At 37.5% G+C, this 17,349-nt stretch overlaps 1 protein-coding gene across 7 annotated transcripts in view; it reads right to left on the reverse strand.

The window, feature by feature from the left end:
- LOC135207942 (protein kinase C-binding protein NELL2a-like) overlaps window positions 1-17,349 on the reverse strand; it is a 314,191-nt gene that overhangs the window by 15,860 nt on the left and 280,982 nt on the right. For 6 of the 7 annotated variants that reach the window (XR_010313086.1, XR_010313085.1, XM_064239916.1 and 3 more), the window contains 7 exons: window positions 10,726-10,857; window positions 8,062-8,330; window positions 6,775-6,996; window positions 6,025-6,180; window positions 5,444-5,572; window positions 4,269-4,362; window positions 425-739 (listed from right to left, as the gene is read on the reverse strand). Coding sequence is in view for 5 of the 7 variants with exons in the window: in XM_064239915.1 (XP_064095985.1) it covers window positions 425-739; window positions 4,269-4,362; window positions 5,444-5,572; window positions 6,025-6,180; window positions 6,775-6,996; window positions 8,062-8,330; window positions 10,726-10,857 (1,317 nt within the window). In the remaining 2 variants the exon portion in view is untranslated. Of the gene's footprint in view, window positions 1-424; window positions 740-4,268; window positions 4,363-5,443; window positions 5,573-6,024; window positions 6,181-6,774; window positions 6,997-8,061; window positions 8,331-10,586; window positions 10,604-10,725; window positions 10,858-17,349 lie in introns of those variants that run through there. The other variant, XM_064239919.1, reaches the window with a different exon arrangement.

The raw sequence follows: 17,349 nt of genomic DNA on the forward strand, positions 1-17,349 counted from the left end.
CTGATTAGTTTAGCCATAGTAAACTTAATATTTATGTGAAGAAAGAAAAATCAATTGACTTTGTAATTAAGTAAACTGAAATACAATCTTATATTTATCTATACAGAAATATTTACTGTATTAAAAATACATATAATAATTACAATAATATCTGGACGATATTCTAGGTAAATATTCTAATGCAACCATCCATCTTCATATAAGTACTGTATTCAGTCAAGCACTGACAACTAAGTACTGTTCATGAAAGCAATTTGTCGAAGGCAACCAGACTACTAATTCATGAGTATGCACTCTTAAGAATTTATATGGACAAACTTAATCAGACTTTCCTTAAAACAAAGATCATCAAAACGCACAACTTATTTAATTAAACAAAACAAAAAAAATTAACAGACATCATCAGAAAACAGCATTTCTTTACCTGTACAAAGTCTTCCATTACTACCCGTGAAACCAGTGTTGCAGTGGCAAGCATAGGTTGTCTGAAGGTTAATGCAGGTAGCGTTAGCATGGCAGTCATGGCCTTGAGCACAGTAATCGACATCGGGGCAAAACTTACAACATTGCCCGGGTACTGTAAATTGTTCGTTTTCGGGGCACGGAAGGGGTGGACACGTTTCCTCTGGGTCAATTCTTCTACATTGCATTTTGCCGTCTCGACACTCACAATCTACACATTGGCGGGGTGACACAACTTCTCCATGATCATATACAACACCTTTAAGCGAACATTGTTCTGTAAAGCAAAAAGTATTATGCAAAGAAATTAATAACCATAAGTACTGCCCTAACAATAACTATCACTAGTCCTGCAGTTCAAAATACCTTAGAAGGACAGAGCATTAAGAATGAAAGAAGGATCTCCATCCTGCCATGAAAAACTCCTTGGAAGGACAGAGTATTAAAAACAGAAGAACCATCATCTCTGGAATACCAAAATAGGACACATGCACGAACTGTATATCCTTACTCTGATGGTAAAAATACATGACCTTGTGCAAAGATTCCATACAATCGTGAATAAAATAAAAAAAAGATTGTGAATTATGAAACAGTAAAAAAAGACATTACATTACAAAAATATGTACCAATTTGTATGCTAGACTCAACAAAAATTAATTTTGGTCCCCACAAGATGAAAATTTTGCCTAAGGAACATTTCAGTAAATTTAGTCGTCATAAAAATTAACAGATAATGAGAAGAATTTACTAAAGCCCTTTTGGAGATTACTCAAATATTATCTGCCTAAACTGTTTCACAGAAGCAAAAAAATGTCCATCAGTGAATAACATCACGAATATGACGGACACTCTAGCACACATAAAATATTAAAAGCCTGAATTTCCAGTACCTTAACTTGATTCTGTGCTTAGTTAGTTATTAAAAAAAGGTTTCATATACAATAACACATAATTTTAAAGCAAATCTGAACAGACAAATGTAGTATGTACCCGAATTTCTCTGTAATATGAGATGGTTTTCCGTTATTCCTGCTCACTTGAATACCAAGCCTAAAGAACATATATTTCTTAGACCTTCATAGTTATCGGAAGATGAAATAAACAGAGCATTTTTTAAAAATTATACAATGATATCCATTCATTTATAAAGCTTTAGTTCAACTTTTAGTCAATAAAGTTCACACTGTTGGGTTTGGGTCTACACAAATCTTGTCACATACTACTTCAATTTGTTTGCTAATCCATTTTCATCTACACCAATCCCTCCTACCCTCTCCTGTCGATCACTACGCATTACTATGTAAACAAGTTTATGCTAAAAAACACCACTAGTTTCCTTCTAGGTTTGATCCCTCAAATCTGAATAAAAACAAATGCAACATGAACCAAAGTGTACATAAATACCAGACAATATCAGGTTATATTTGATGTGAAATCTTCTTTCCAAACACAGGTATGAAAATGATCTTCAATAAAAGTCCCTATTGTATGGTTTATGCATCTTGAGGAGTGATCAGGTGGTCTTGTTACAATATCTCATATTAAATATTGCTTATGGTGACTTGAATAGTAAAAAAAATCCAATGAACAGGCACCTTTCTAGCTGATCTAAATGTAAAATAGACATTTTTCAATATACAATATCACTAGTTACCTACTACAGCAGGAATTTAATCTTTTGTCTCAAAATAATAAAAAAATAAATCTATGACACCTCCGGCTCAGAATATTTATAAATTACCTGACTGTTACATACTGGATTATGTAACCACTCTATTAGTGCAGTTTCTAAAGAACAATGAGATATCATCTCTATGATACATGCACATAAAAATAAACTATAAGTAATGAATCTCAAAGAAACAAGAGCTATAGAGAGAAAACCAATTAAGTAAAATAGAAGTGAGAAATAAATGTAAAAATGTGTATCATAGTTAATAAATATACTTTTGAATAGTAATTCCATGACAATTGTGCATCAGAACATTAGGAAATGATTAAAATTATCATAACAGACCACACCAAAGTCAAATTATCGATAACAAAACAAATTATGAAAACGACTGGGTGCCGTCACACTTCTTAGATTTCTATGGAGAAAAGTATCTGTGAAATCGGTCTACACTGAGATGAATATCGCCCAAAAGTATGCATGAGTACAGCATGCTGCATAATGACTCAAAGCTAGATATTTATTGTAAATTATTTCCAAAACTAAATCAGAACCATTCTCACTTATACAGAACATAAAATTTACTGTGCAAGAAAATACATTTTCAACTCATGATTTCCTAGCAAGCAAAGAACCAAAATACTCTTTTCCTCTTATTAGCTTCATTTCAAAGAAAACTGTATTGAAAAGCCCTTAAAAATAAAATCAAAACTTAGAAGCCCAAAACACTCACAGCTTGTTGAACGAGACAATGATGTACCAGATCGCTCGGCCAATGTACTCGTTGTATTTTGGTGGTTCCAAACACTCTAGTCTCTTCACTCAGACACCGTTCACCTCCTTTGCACATCGGCTCTCTCCAAGTGGGTTTTTTTTTTTTGGCATTTGTATTTGTGTTAGTGTAAAGAAACCTGAAGTGGTGGTGCTGCAGTGCAGGTGACATGGGCCTTGCAAAACTCTTTGCTTTGGATAATGCGCATGTTGAAATAGTGGAAGCTAATAAGCATGAGGATATGTTGCGTAAACTCACAGTTCGGCTATTTCTCTTTAATACTATGTTGAAGAATGCACACAAGCAATGTTTTCTTTATTTTTTTTTTCTACAGTTTGTCGTCTTTCCTTTCACTTAACAGTCCGGTATGCATTGCATTCTACGATGTTAAGATCAGCACCGCAGTGTTAGCGAAGTCTGTCAAAACTCTTTTGCTCCTTGGAATGGATCCAGGGTGCTTGCTGTGGTGTATAGTATGTGTAAAAGGACTACTTTCTTAATAAGGTGCACAACTACTACTGTCATATATAACTTCATAATCTTATACATGCATGCTGCGTATAACAGGTTAGTTATGTTTCAAAGCTCATATTCTTTTCACTTTAAGCTTCATATAAATTCATTCATCATGGTTTCTTCTAAGCTCCATACCAATCTAAGTCAGTGTTTTGACAACAAACAGTGTATAACATAGCAAAGGGCATATCAATTCCAAATTCCTCAACATGAACAGAAAAGAATAAAAATGAGGTTCAGAAGTGAACAAATATAAAAAACTATATAAAATAAATCATATCATATGGACACAAACAAAAGTTATCAATGGCATGTTCTTTCCCCAATTCAATACCCTGAAAAGATCAGTGTCCAAATGGTGAAAAAGCAAGAAGCATTCCAATACTTTAAAACTGACAATATGAAAGTTTTGCCGATAATTATGAAATTTTTCTTGTAAATTTTTGGTAGAATACACAAACCTAGGAATATTTTATTTTTACAATACTCTTATGATTTCCAAGCTCAACAGACTTCAATAAAAAACAATGGCTTTCTTTAAAAAATTCTTAGATATGAACTTATGCTTATAAAGTTTTGGAATGATGATATGAGAACAGTCCCAACTGCCATTCATTTTCTTCTATGCCTTTTCAAGAAACATTTCTGTATGACATTGTACCATTGATGTACACTGCTTACTTCAGGGCTCACCAATAACCTTGACATGTAAATAATAATTTTGCTAAATAAAAAAATCTTTTCTAATTTTGTGTGTCAGCTACAGCAGTGAACTCAATCAATCAAGTTCTCTAAAGAAGTGCCACACTAATCTGATCAGTTATGAAAAAATGGCCAACTTACTTAAGCATACTGGACAACACTCTCCTTCCGTGTAGACAGGATTTTTGCACGTCACTCCTGGACAAGGGATTGGTCGACACGTTACTTCACCATGCTGCACAGAATGAGACAAATTATTGACCACAAATAAAGACCCAATTACCTACATAACTACCGAAGATGCAAGTAACACTGTGTAGCATGCCAATCAAATACTGAGACATGCCCTAGTTACCTGGTACTAAATTGCAATGCACACTAATTAACAAAATAAGAACTCAAAGAATCGTGAAGGTACTGATAATGAAAAAAATCAGACAAAATACTAGAAATACATAAAAATAAACCTTGAAAGCAAAACAAGAGAGGAAAAAAAAATAATGATGACAGTTTGAAACCTTCCTATTAGCTTCATTCTATAGATTTATTTGAGGTTGCTGGAAAAGTGTACAAATTCAATAATGATTTAAACTGGGTGTTCTTGATCGGTTGATAGATTATATTTTGAAGCTGGTCCCCAGCTAAAATATTATTTTATTACCAGGAAACCATTCACAAGTAAATAAATCCACTACAACAGTACAGTTCATGGTGTTCTGATGTATGCCAATGAACTAACCGCACCAATGAAGGCCTATTACTATACAGTAAAACACATTCAAATTGCATTATTCTAATTCCTGGATTCCGAGACATTTATTCCCAAGATACATAGGAAATATATTTACATTCTATTTATGTCTATCTATAAAAAAAAAATTCTAGGTGTCTCATTCAGTATGACCTTCATTTTAAATCAAATAGCTATTTACTTGGTTACAGACATCTGTCTACCAGCTGCTTAAATTTTGCAATTTCTTCATTTGAATACGTATTACTAACTTTTGGTTTCCACATTCAAAACGGTTAACCGCACTTCATGGCTTTACTAGCAACTGAACCTAAGAACTTATAAAATAAATACTGATCAAAAACAAAGAAAAATGCATTGCATGTGTGCACAAAATGGAATTTCTTTTTTTAACACAATAAAACTACAGAAATGGCAATGTAAAAGATTTATGACACCATATCCAACTCAAAATAAAAAAAATTGTTTCTCAAATTCAGCTTCACCAACGCAGTTTCAAGAACCTCAACTCCTTTTCGTATCGCAGTGGAGTTCTGCAATGGACATTTGGTGTCTGCTGACTTACCACACATGAGCAGATTTCACAGCCACTTTTCCACGTAGCACCATCCTGTCTGACTGTGCCGTTGACACGACACGACCTCTGGCAGTCACACTCCTCCACAGCAGCTAAACGTGCTTCTGATTCTGTTAACTGGAAAAAAATAAGCAAGTTTCAGATATGAAAGTAGGTGAAGGAATTCAAAATTTGGCTAAAATAATGGCAGAGCTAAGTTCCTTGATTTAATTCCTTTAGCAATAATTCTGAAATGGGAGTTTATTGGCAGATACCTTGTTGGGCTTCAGTCCTTACAGACACAAAAGTTGGATACTATTAGTACTCAGTAACAAAATAGTAGGGGAAAAGATGACAATGAAAGAAAGATTGTGGCACTTCCCTTAGGAAAGCAATCTACGGAGCATCAGAAAAGTTAGAAATGACTGGTGATATTCTTTGGGAGACTGTAAATAAAAATTTATCGTAAATTGTAGCCAGTTAGGTCCCAAAATAGTACAATATATGATACAAGAACACCTACTCAAGAACTAAACATTAGCATATCCTGAAAACTCTTTCCTTTACACACAAAAAGCAATACTACTTACTCGAGTTGCCAGCTGTGTGACAAGTTGCTGTAATTGAACGACTTGGTCAGAGAGAACTTGGAATTGTCCACAAGTTGGGCAATCTGCGTCGGCTTGGGGGCACTGCAACAAGTAACCGGCTGCTCCAGAAACCAGGCGGACATCTTGTAGTGCTCCCTGGTGAGATAATCATATTAATAGACAAAACTTTGATAAGTGTTATCCATATATTATGGTAGTCAATGACATTACCCGTATTTGCCAGGATTGAAAATACTGGTACCTTTCAGTAATTCTGTAACAAATATTTCTCTTAAATATCACATGCACAATATTACAGTAACATGTACCTACTTTGCAAAATCAATGATAATTTTTAAATTGTACCAAACCCTGGATCATCTCTAGAATTTTCAGTTGCAGTGATGCTCTTTATAATGAAACTTTCCTATATGAAATGCATGTTGATCTTAATCATTCACACAAATAAGTATCAATGTTACTAACCACAAAAATTAATAGTACATTTCTAAATGTCACTAAAAACCCCTGTTAATGTTTTACAATTCTAACTTCTCATGTGAATACATTTATTTCTTAGCATTTCCAAGAAGTTCCCATATGTTTGAACACCCCAGTTTCTGAAAGAAATGCCTTCCAACCATTTCCTTTCCCCTCTCGGGGTCTCAAAAAACTTCCCATGTTTGAAGACCCCAGTTTCTGGAAGGAACACCTTCCAGCCACTGCCTTTTTCCCCTCTTGGGGTCTCACCTTGAATAAAAAATGTTTAGCATTGCGTTGTCCTAAATAGAGAGCTATGGGAGCGTCACGAAACGAAGGGTCTTGGCTAAGAGTCGGGTCAGCTGGGTCAATCGGCGGAGCGAGAGAAGCTAAGGCAGTCAAGTTGGTGACAGGGGATGGCGCCAAGCGGCGATAAACTCGGGAACAGTCCACCCACAGCTCCACTTGATTGCCGCTCACTACTACTGACACCTGTTTTTAGAAGGGGAAGAGAACTGCTATTTACAGTGGTTTCCTCATTATTAACTAACACATATGAAGTGAATGCTTTCGTTTAGTTTGTTTGTTTGTATGGTGCTTTTACGTTGCATGGAACCAGTTATAATTAGTATTACTTCTCTAAATATTAAAAAGGCCGAGTTGAACTATTTTTCATAAACTTGTAAAAATTTTTGAAAAAACATCTTTTGATACATTTTGTCATTTTTTTATCATTAGTTGAAATTTGATTTATAAATTAAATTTTGTCAGTGGTTATTTAGCAACGGGACCAACGGCTTTACGTGACTTCCGAACCACGTCAAGAGTGAACTTCTATCACCAGAAAAACACATCTTTCACACCTCAATGGAATGGCCGAGAATCGAACCCGCATCCACCGAGGTGGGACGAACACCATACCAACCACGCCACTGAGGCGCTTTGCTGTCATTTAGATACGTTAACTCGACTTGGATGGATAAGATGGGTGAATGGGGCATTTTAAAGTGTTTTTTTATCATGAAAATAAAAGTTTTGACATAAAATGTGGTATTTATAATGAAAATCATGAAAGAAAAAAGTGCCAACATAAGATTTGGTGGTATGTGCATACCGTACCGTTATTTAGAAATACTAACCTGACTTGGATGAATAAGTTGGGTGAATGAGGCTTCTAAGTTTTTTTTTTTTTTTTATCATAAATAGAAAAAAGTGTCTGCACAAAATTTGGTATTATTAATAATGAAAATCATGAAAAGAAAAAAAAAATGCCCAGATGAATAAGGAGAGTGAATGGGGCTTCTTAAGAGTGCTTTTTATCATAAAAAGAAAAGTGTCAGCACAAGATGTGGTATTATTAATTATTAATAACGAGTCATGAAAAAAAGTACCAACAAAAGACGTGGTATTATACATATAATCAGTGACTCCTACTTACTTTAACTCATCTAGGCAACAATTCTTTGCCAAGGAATGACAAACAGCCTTACTTAAAACTATACGTCTCAAACCTAACCTAACCAGCTTACCTAGAAACCTCGGAAACGGGTCCCTCACCTTGTGCCACCGTTGGTCTGCGATTCGATAGGGGAAGGTCTCGACGTGTACTGCACCATTGTGGATGTAATGTAACCTAATTTCATCCTTCCGGCCGGACGCTTGCAGCTCGAGGAAGTGCTGGTTGCCGCGAGAGAAGGCGAGGATGGTGCCGGCATTTCGGTCCTCCTGCTGCAGTGTTGCCATGACTGTGAACTCGCGGGAACCGCTCAGCAAGGAAGCCGCTGCAGCCAGTACAGCGTCGCTCACCCGCACTTCCCGCGATTCACCTGTTGGGTGGGCCAAGGGCATGGTTTTAGAAGCGGGTTGCTGCTTGGATGATGGGCGTTTTTGTATGCAAGGGCATGTGTGAATATTGTTTTGTTTGTGTGGTGTTTTTGCGTTGCATGGAACCAGTAGTTATTCAGCAACGGGACCAACGGCTACGTGACTTCCGAACCACGTCGAGGGTGAAGTTCTATCACCAGAAACATACATACATCTCTAACCCCTCTGTGTAATGCCCGAGAGTCGAACTCGCGGCATCTGAGGTGGCAGGTCAAGACCATACCGATCACGCCACTGAGGCGCTGTTTATACGAATATAAACTTAAAACACTAAAACAGACAGGCAGTGAATCATGTAGGGGTCCTTTTTTACAAGAATGTAATTCAAGGTGACTGTCTTTTTTCTTAATTAATGAAAATCATTCAACAGTAACTATTTTGCCTCATCAATATTTTTAGTGTAAAACCGTAATTTCTCAGACATGATACACAGACATTAAAATGTAATGGAGGAGGAGGAGGAGGAGGAGGAGGAGGAGGAGGAGGAGGAGGAGGAGGAGGAGGAATAAATGTGATTGCAACCTCTGAATACCGAAACCATACAATGGAAGGTGGAGTAAATTAAAATGTATGAGGATGATCCGTAGAGTTTCGTTAACAAAGTTTTCAGTTTTAACTTCGGCCACACAAGTAGATATACTCGTAGATATAAATATAAATACAAACCCAGATAGTATATACAAATTAAATGACAAGGCACACCTGCATGCTTATCTGCTGTATAAACATAACTATTAGTTTTACGAAAATATGTTTTTATTCACAAAGGACTGGATGATTTATAAATATTATTAATATTCACTAGCGATTGCTATACCATGGTCATCGCTTTGTATAATAACTGGCACGTAAAAGACATTAGCAACTAAGAATAGAAAAATGGAAGGCAATTGATGTTTTGTCATCAATTATTTATTTACGTCCCATCAAACTGTAATTTTTTCCAGTATAATTTTTTTTTCATACATAACAATTACAACTCACTCTTTTTTCACTGTGACCTACTCTCTTCACTCTACACTCCGGTAATCTTCTAAGAACTGATTCTTGGCAGGAGGTATCATGCCCACGCCCATATCAGTACCTCAACACCTCATACCCATGTCAGGAGTTCAATTCTGGGTTGCTTGCTTTTTTTTAGGATGATATTTAAATTAACGTGAATTCCACCCATAACTTTTTTTATTGTTATTTTTTTAAAAGCATAATTCTCCTAAAGGCTCCCAGGGACTGACTTTTGGCAGAGGGTATCATGCCCATGTCAGACTTCAATTCTGGGTTGCATGCGTTTTAATTATGGCCATAGTTACACTAACGCTAATACCGGCCCCCCTTTTGGGGGCATTTGCATATTCCAACACGTTAAACTCCTCCCAAATGCAATAGACATCCATGTAAAACTCACTTTTAAGAGAAAACGAGCACTATAAATGTTAACACCTTCCACGCATGCGCTTATGACATAAACCAACCAAAAACCCCGTTAAAACTTCCACGCATGCGCGTACCGCGTAAAAGCCACTCATAAAACCCCGTTAAAACATGAGCGGATCAGTAATAAGTTGTCATCTGAGACATAACAGCTGTTTTCGTCTTTCGTTACACGCACACGTCATAAAAGATCACAAGAGACGTGCGAGCGACAATAAAACCTTGCAATAATTCTCTCGCGACTGAATGCACGGCATGACGAGACCAGTAAAAAAAAAAAAAAATGACGCATCTCGGCGTTCCATTTTTTGTACTTTTCTAATAACTGATTTCTTGAAAAATGTGGATAACAATCAAGTTATAATTTCTTGAAAAAAAAAAAACAGCAGGGCCGAAAGTTTAGTACTGTTCGAATCAAACTATCCAGTAAATAAGTAAATACATAAATACATAAATAAATGAGTAAATAAATAAATAAATAAATAAATAAATAAATAAATAAATAACCTCCCCTAATGCCTCACATTGTAGGAAAACACCCGGGAGGAAAGTTTAGTACTATCCAAATGAAACCATCCAGTAAATAAATAGATAAATAAATAAATAAAACCTCCCCTAGTGTCACACCTTGTAGTAACACGGCCGGGCGGGGAGTTTGGTACTCTCCGAATCCAACCATCGAGTAAATAAGTAAAATAAATCGATAAATAAAGAAAGAAATACACAAATAAGTAAATAAATAAACAACACCGGCCCTGGTGTCTCACCTTGTAGGAACACAGCCGGGCGGGAAGTTTGGTACTATTCGAATCCAACCATCGAGTAAATAAGTAAATAAATCGATAAATAAAGAAAGAAATACATAAATAAGTATATAAATAAACAACCCCAGCCCTAGTGTCTCACCTTGTAGGAACACAGCCGGGGCGAAGGGTCGAGGACCAGGGATGACGGTGAGCCCCTGATAGGTGGTGTTCCAAAGCTGTAGCGATTCAATGACATCCACCTGCCGCCCTCCACCGCCGCTCTCCGCAAACCCTGAGGAGGAAGAAGAAGAGGAAGAAAAATGGTTACAATCAACGAGACACCCTTGGAAGAGAACGCTACAGCCAATGAGAAACAGGAGACATATTTGTGCATTCATATATATGTGTAAGTTTATGAAATAAACATTATTTCTTATAAGAAAGTAAAGGAAATATGAATTAAAATGCCCCGTTAGATGAAAGTCATAATTAAACAGAAGAAGAATTGGTTACAATCAAAGAGAACCCTTTGAAAGAGAACGCTACAGTTAATGAGAAACAGGAGACTACATACATACATATATCTATATATATATATATATATAGATATAATAATAAATATATATATATATATATATATCACACTAATATACGCGTGTAAGTTTATGAAATAAACATTATTTCTTATAAGTAAAAGCAAAATGTGAAGTATGTAATTCCCTTTACAATGAAGGGAAGATAACGTTAACTATTACTCATATTAGCTGGGTTTGAACCATTTCAAGGCATGGATAATTGTTTGTCTGTTTGTTTGTTTGTATGGTGTTTTTACGTTGCATGGAACCAGTGGTTCTTCAGCAAAGGGATGGCATTGATAATGTTTAGTCCAATTGCATTCTACACGTTCCGTTTCCCTGTATCTTGTAAGTTTCGATTTATATTCAAATGAATTCACTCAGAAACTAGACCATTCAACTGATCAATATTTGTACCCAGTAAATCTATTCACTGAGAAAGTAGCCCCCTCAACTGATCTATATTTGTATTCGAGTAAACCTATTCACTCAGAAACTAGACCATGCAATTGACCTAATTTTGTACTCAGGTAAAATCTATTCACTTTGAAACTATATACACAATTGCAGGGATGAATCAAGCGAATGGAAAGTATAAAAAAAACATACACAGAAACTCGAGCATTCCGAACTATCCTCAACTTAGAAACTAGATATACTCAACTGCAGAGAGGAATCAAGCGATTGGAAATAAACAAAACAAAAACAAAAAAACAAAAAAACACCAAACACACAAAACACACATACAGAAAAACTCGAGCATTCCGAAGTGTCACCAAACGAGAAAATAATGACAGCGTTTTCAGTCGATTTTGACAATTTACAATCCCCGTAATTCCACGGTCGGCGACGAGGCGATGACAAAAGCCGCGGCAGCAGCTGCTTTCGGACGCATGCGCACAATGGATCCGATGTCAACACCGGTCGTTTAAGCATCGATTCCCCGTTCAAAAGAGCACGACTCCTCATCTGATGCTTAATAATGGCCGTGATTATCTAGCGGTGGTCACAATGGCCATCCGTCATGCGAGTCGAATGGTTATATGGATGGGTTGATTTTGATCGCTTTTCATCATTCTTTTTTTTTTTTTATACGATACTTCAAAAAAGCACTCACAGGTAAATACATGAGACTTGAGACTTTATACAGGGTTTGTATATTTTTTGTTCGTATGGTGTTTTTCTTACGTCGCATGGAACCAGTATGGTTATTCAGCAACGGGACCAACGGCTTCACGTGACTTCCGAACCACGTCTAAAGTGAACTTCTACCACCAGAAATACTAAACATTTCTGACTCCTCAATGGAATGCCCGAGAATCGAACTCGCGGCTACCGAGGTGGTAGTCCAAGGCCAAACCGACCACGCCACTGAGGCGCTCTTTATACAGGCTAATCTTAGGACTTGACAGAAGTAGGAAGTAATACATAAAACTGCACAAGTAATATATGGGACACTGTATATTTTTTTTTTCTATGACGCTAAAAGTTCATAAGCAAGTTTATATATAATTGAAAACCTTAAATAAGGCTTTTTAATCTCATATACAGTGCTGATAATATCTTGTCTCTCATTACTAAGTAAATAACTATCAATTTGACATTTGTTAAATGTTAAATCTGTGACTGCAATCACAGACAATAAAAGTAATTTTTTCTTGGATATAACTGAAAATGTTAATTATGATTTTCAAATCCCTTACAAAACACTGACAACATATTTTTCTCTAATAACAAAGTAAATACCGATCTATTTGCTTTCTGTAAACATTAAATCTTTGATCGCAATCACAGGCAATAACAGAGCGTTTTTCTCCCACGCGAGCGATCAATTTGTTACTCGCAAACGTTTTAAATCTGTGATTGCAAGCACAGACAACACGAGAGAGAGAGAGAGAGAGAGCTTTTCCTCCCTCAGCATGCACGATCAATGACAACGCCCAATCAATCACGGAGAACCACACAGGACCGCTATTCACGCCCGCGAACGTCCGTTAAATGCGATTTCAATTACGTATAGATTTCGCGTGACAACGTTCACGAAGTTCCCGATGGGCGAATCATTTCACCTTATACGTTTTTTTTTTTATACGTTTTTTGTATGTTTTTACTCAACCGTGACACTTTCCTTTCACGTAATGGAAGGCTACGAAGCTGCGCTCGCTGATTTCGTACAGCCAGAGGATACGGCTGGATGCAATGGTCCGTTAAAATATAGAGTAATAAATTTTTGTGACTTTCTTTTTTTCTTTCTGTTGATGGAGATCAAGTTAGTGATCTCGTTTGGGTAAATTTATAGAACTCGAATAAAAAATTTAAGCCAAAGGCCAAGCGCTGGGACCTATGAAGTCATTCAGAGAGGGAAATTAAGGGTAGACATGTTTTAAAGGCTTCGCAGTTGCACAACGAAACAGATGTAGAAAGTGAGATGAAAGAGACTATGAACAGGGGTTCAGTAAAAAGGGAATGAAAGGGATTGCAGCTATGGGCCCGAAGGGTTGCTGTAAAGATCCTTAAGTAAGTAACGCCTAAAGCAAGGGAGTAAATTGATGTGTCGGTGTTGGAGTTCATCCCAAGTTTCTTCTGATAACGTTGCTAAATTGTATTAAATGGAGTAAGATCTCTTGATGTGTCTTTTTGTAAACACAATGCTATCTATTTTTCGTAAGCAATCAAGTACATTAATTTAATGTACTTGAACAGACCAACTTTAACTTCTTAACTTATCTACTCCCTAAAATGTTTCATATGACAATAATCGAGTCATATTATAACCTAAAGGCACGATCAATATCAACCCCTAAAAGCATGATAAGAGAGAGAGAGATAATGCATAATGTCAACTCGTGAAACAAACAACAGCCATACTAAACGTTTTATTTGCGCAGTAATTACTGTCTTCCATTCGCGTTCAAAGTAATATTTCCTGCTGGATCGTGTCAAGCAATTGCCTGCAGCAGAGAAGGTATGCACACTAATCAAGCAGTAATTTCACAGAGATAGAGAGAGAGAGAGAAACTCTTCGAGCTCATCTGAAACATCTATTCCTGGAGCAGCGTTTCGTGGCGAGGTTCCGTTCATTCCAGCCACTCTAGCAGAAGCAGAAGCAGCAGCAGCAGCCGAAGACAGAATCGTAATGGCGTGTGTGGGTGTGTGTGTGTGTGTGTGTGTGTGTGTGTGTGTGTGTGTGTGTGATGTGGAGGGGGGGGGGGGGGGGCGCTCCAATTTCCCAAATGGTCCGCTGTTGGTTTAGGTTGTAGTGAACTGTGCCGAGTGGGTGCAGTGGCCCTTTTAAATAATAAATGCGTGTTTGTCTTCCCGTCAGCTCTCGACGTGAAGAACGCCGCTCGGTAAACACCGGATTGCGTCTTTATCAAGGAGCATTTCGATTCGACTAAAAAAAAAAAAAAAAAAAAAAAAAGTTGGGTAAATGGTGATTTTTGATGACTTTGGTATATTCTTCGGTTCAAGGTCTTTTTTTTTTCTAGTTTTACTTTTACAGGACGAGGTTGTTAATGTTTGCATCCTATTTCAAGTATATCCTTCTCAAGGTTGTTATTTATTTATTTATTTTTTACAGGAGTTTGTTTATGTTTACATCCTATTTTAAGAATATCTTTCGTGTCTAGGTCTTACTTATCCTCCTTTTAGAGGATGGTATGTATTTGTTTATATCCTATTTTAAGTATACCCTTCGTTTCAAAGGCCTTTTTATTATTCTCGTTTTAAAGAAATAGTTTGTTTATGTTTAAAATTTACCCTTGGTGACTTCTCTATCATATAAACACAAACAGCTTCTTACAGAACTTATCTCGAAAGCTATGACCTCACCCCCACAAAAAAAAAAAAAAAAAAAAAACTGCACCAAATACGAGGTCATGTTTCGCTCCAAGGTCATCGGCCATTAAAGATGCAAATGACCCTCTGTTGAAACAAGACAACACATAAAATGGAACTATTTAGTGAAAGTGAAGACGGAGCGAAATTATTTGGTCCGCAAACACGGCGACATCACACATGTCTTAAAAACATTCTGGGATTGCTTAGGGGTCGGAGAATGTCCTTGGGAAAAAAGGGATTTGAAATAATTAATGATATCCTTAGAATGGCAGGTTTTATGCACCTAAGGACGTTTGTTTGTTTGAAAATATAGTGGCACACAAAATTAAATATATATATATATATATATATAGATATATCTATATATATATATATATATATATATAGATTTCAACTATACAGGATTCTACAATGGAAAATTTTAATCCTGTTATAAGCATCTGAATCAATATAATACCGGTATTCACTATGACCTCAAAGTCCCCTTGATGTTTGTTTGTTTGTTTTTTTATTCAGGATTTAGTGCATCAATAACCTTGATAACTTTTTCTGTTATCCACTTCCTTCTCTTGTTATCTGAAGTTGTCGACCATGACATATCTCTTTATCTTAATTATCATTGTACATCACTTCTTACCTCTCTCTTCTCTCTCTCTCTCTCTCTCTCTCTCTCTCTCTCTCTCTCTCTCTCTCTCTCTCTTCCATTCATCCACCCACTCAAGCTCCCTTATTCAAGCGACCCTCCCTTCCTTCCGTCGCCCCCAACAAACACGCCCCCTTAACCCGCCCCCACAAAAAAAGCGACTTGCCCCAATCTCCCGCGACCAAGTCAATATGTAAACGACCGGAGCCAATCCTCGACCACCAGTCCGCTAATCCCCGAACCAATCCGGTAATCCCAGGGCCCGTCAGGCGAGATGGATTGGCGGTAACAGGAAGGCAATTACGGCGGATTCTAAAACAATGTGACGGAGATTATTGTGGGACCCTAACTTGCTCCCGGATTGGAGATGAACGTCCCAAGGATTACAGGGACCTTCAGAGGGTGCAAATGGCTAGGGGAAGGGGGAGGGCTGGGGAAGGGGGAAGGCTGGGGAAGGCTGGGGAAGGGGGAGGGAGAGGCGTCGATGCAAGGGTAATGGGTCTGGATTTCGGGGGCGTCAAGGAAGGTGGTGTCAGGGAGGGAGATGTCAAAGAAGGGGAGTGTCAAGGAAGGAGGGGTATCAGGGAAGGAGGAGGAGGGAGGTGTCAGAGAAGGGGGAGTGTCAAGGAAGGTGTTGTCAAGGGAGGAGGAGGAGGAGGGAGGTGTCAGATCTCAAGAAAGGGAGTTCAAGGAAGGAAGACGAGGTTGTGTCAGGTATCAATGAAGGAGGTGCCAAGTGTCAGGGAAGGGGGAGGGTGTGTCAAGGAAGGAGGTATCTGGGAAGTGTCAGGGGTGTCAAGGTAGGATGAGGGGGTGTCAGGTGTCAGGGAAGGGGGGGGGGGGCCTGGGGGGACAGATGAAGTTAGAATGTAAAACTTCAGATGTTGATAGAGACCATTGAAATGAGACATAGATATAAATTCATGGACCGAATATGAAGCCAAAGTATAATGCTAGACGAAGAGTAGAAGAGAGAAGAGAGAGAGAAGAAGAGAGGAACGAGAGAGAGAGTGTGAGAGAGACAGAGAGAGAAGAGAGAGAGAGAGAGAGAGAGAGAGAGAGAGAGACTAACACCCTCCCGCTGAGGGATGAGTCAAGGTAGGAACTAAAAATTACAAAACGGCCATCAAGTCCCACGTCGAAGAAATAAGCCATATTATACAGTCAGGGCTCGCCCATACATCTTCCAACGGACGGGATTAAGATCTCGTAATTAAAAGGGATTAAAACCCTGACCCCTAACCATTCTCCCTCTCACTAATTGTACACGGGAAGGCCATAAAACGGGTCGGAGGGAAAAAAAAAAAACAGGAAAACAAGGCCAGGAACCATAAAACCCATAGCCTGCACGTGATACAATCCTCATGCCAGCCCGGACTTCTGTTGGATTAAAACATCGCCAATAAACATGATTAGACGCCCCCACCAAAGTCTATTAAAGTCTATTCTGTGAAAACAAGGGGGACACTATTCTTTTTTTCAAAACCGTGTTGTAAAAGTTTTAGTGGGGAAAGAAAGTGGCAAACGAAAGTTGTAATGGGTGAACAATTTAAAATATAGCAGAGAGAGAGTTTTACGATCCATTACAATGAATTTTAGTGGGAAACTAAATGCTAAAATATTTTAAGTGTATATCAAACTAAACTGTACGTAAGAATTAAGATTTTCTTATTTTAAAGATAAATGATACATTACGGGGTGAAATAACGTCTACATCAGCTCCATT

Source organism: Macrobrachium nipponense, chromosome 34 (genome assembly GCF_015104395.2).
Source record: "Macrobrachium nipponense isolate FS-2020 chromosome 34, ASM1510439v2, whole genome shotgun sequence".
NCBI classification, from domain to species: Eukaryota; Metazoa; Arthropoda; class Malacostraca; order Decapoda; family Palaemonidae; genus Macrobrachium; species Macrobrachium nipponense.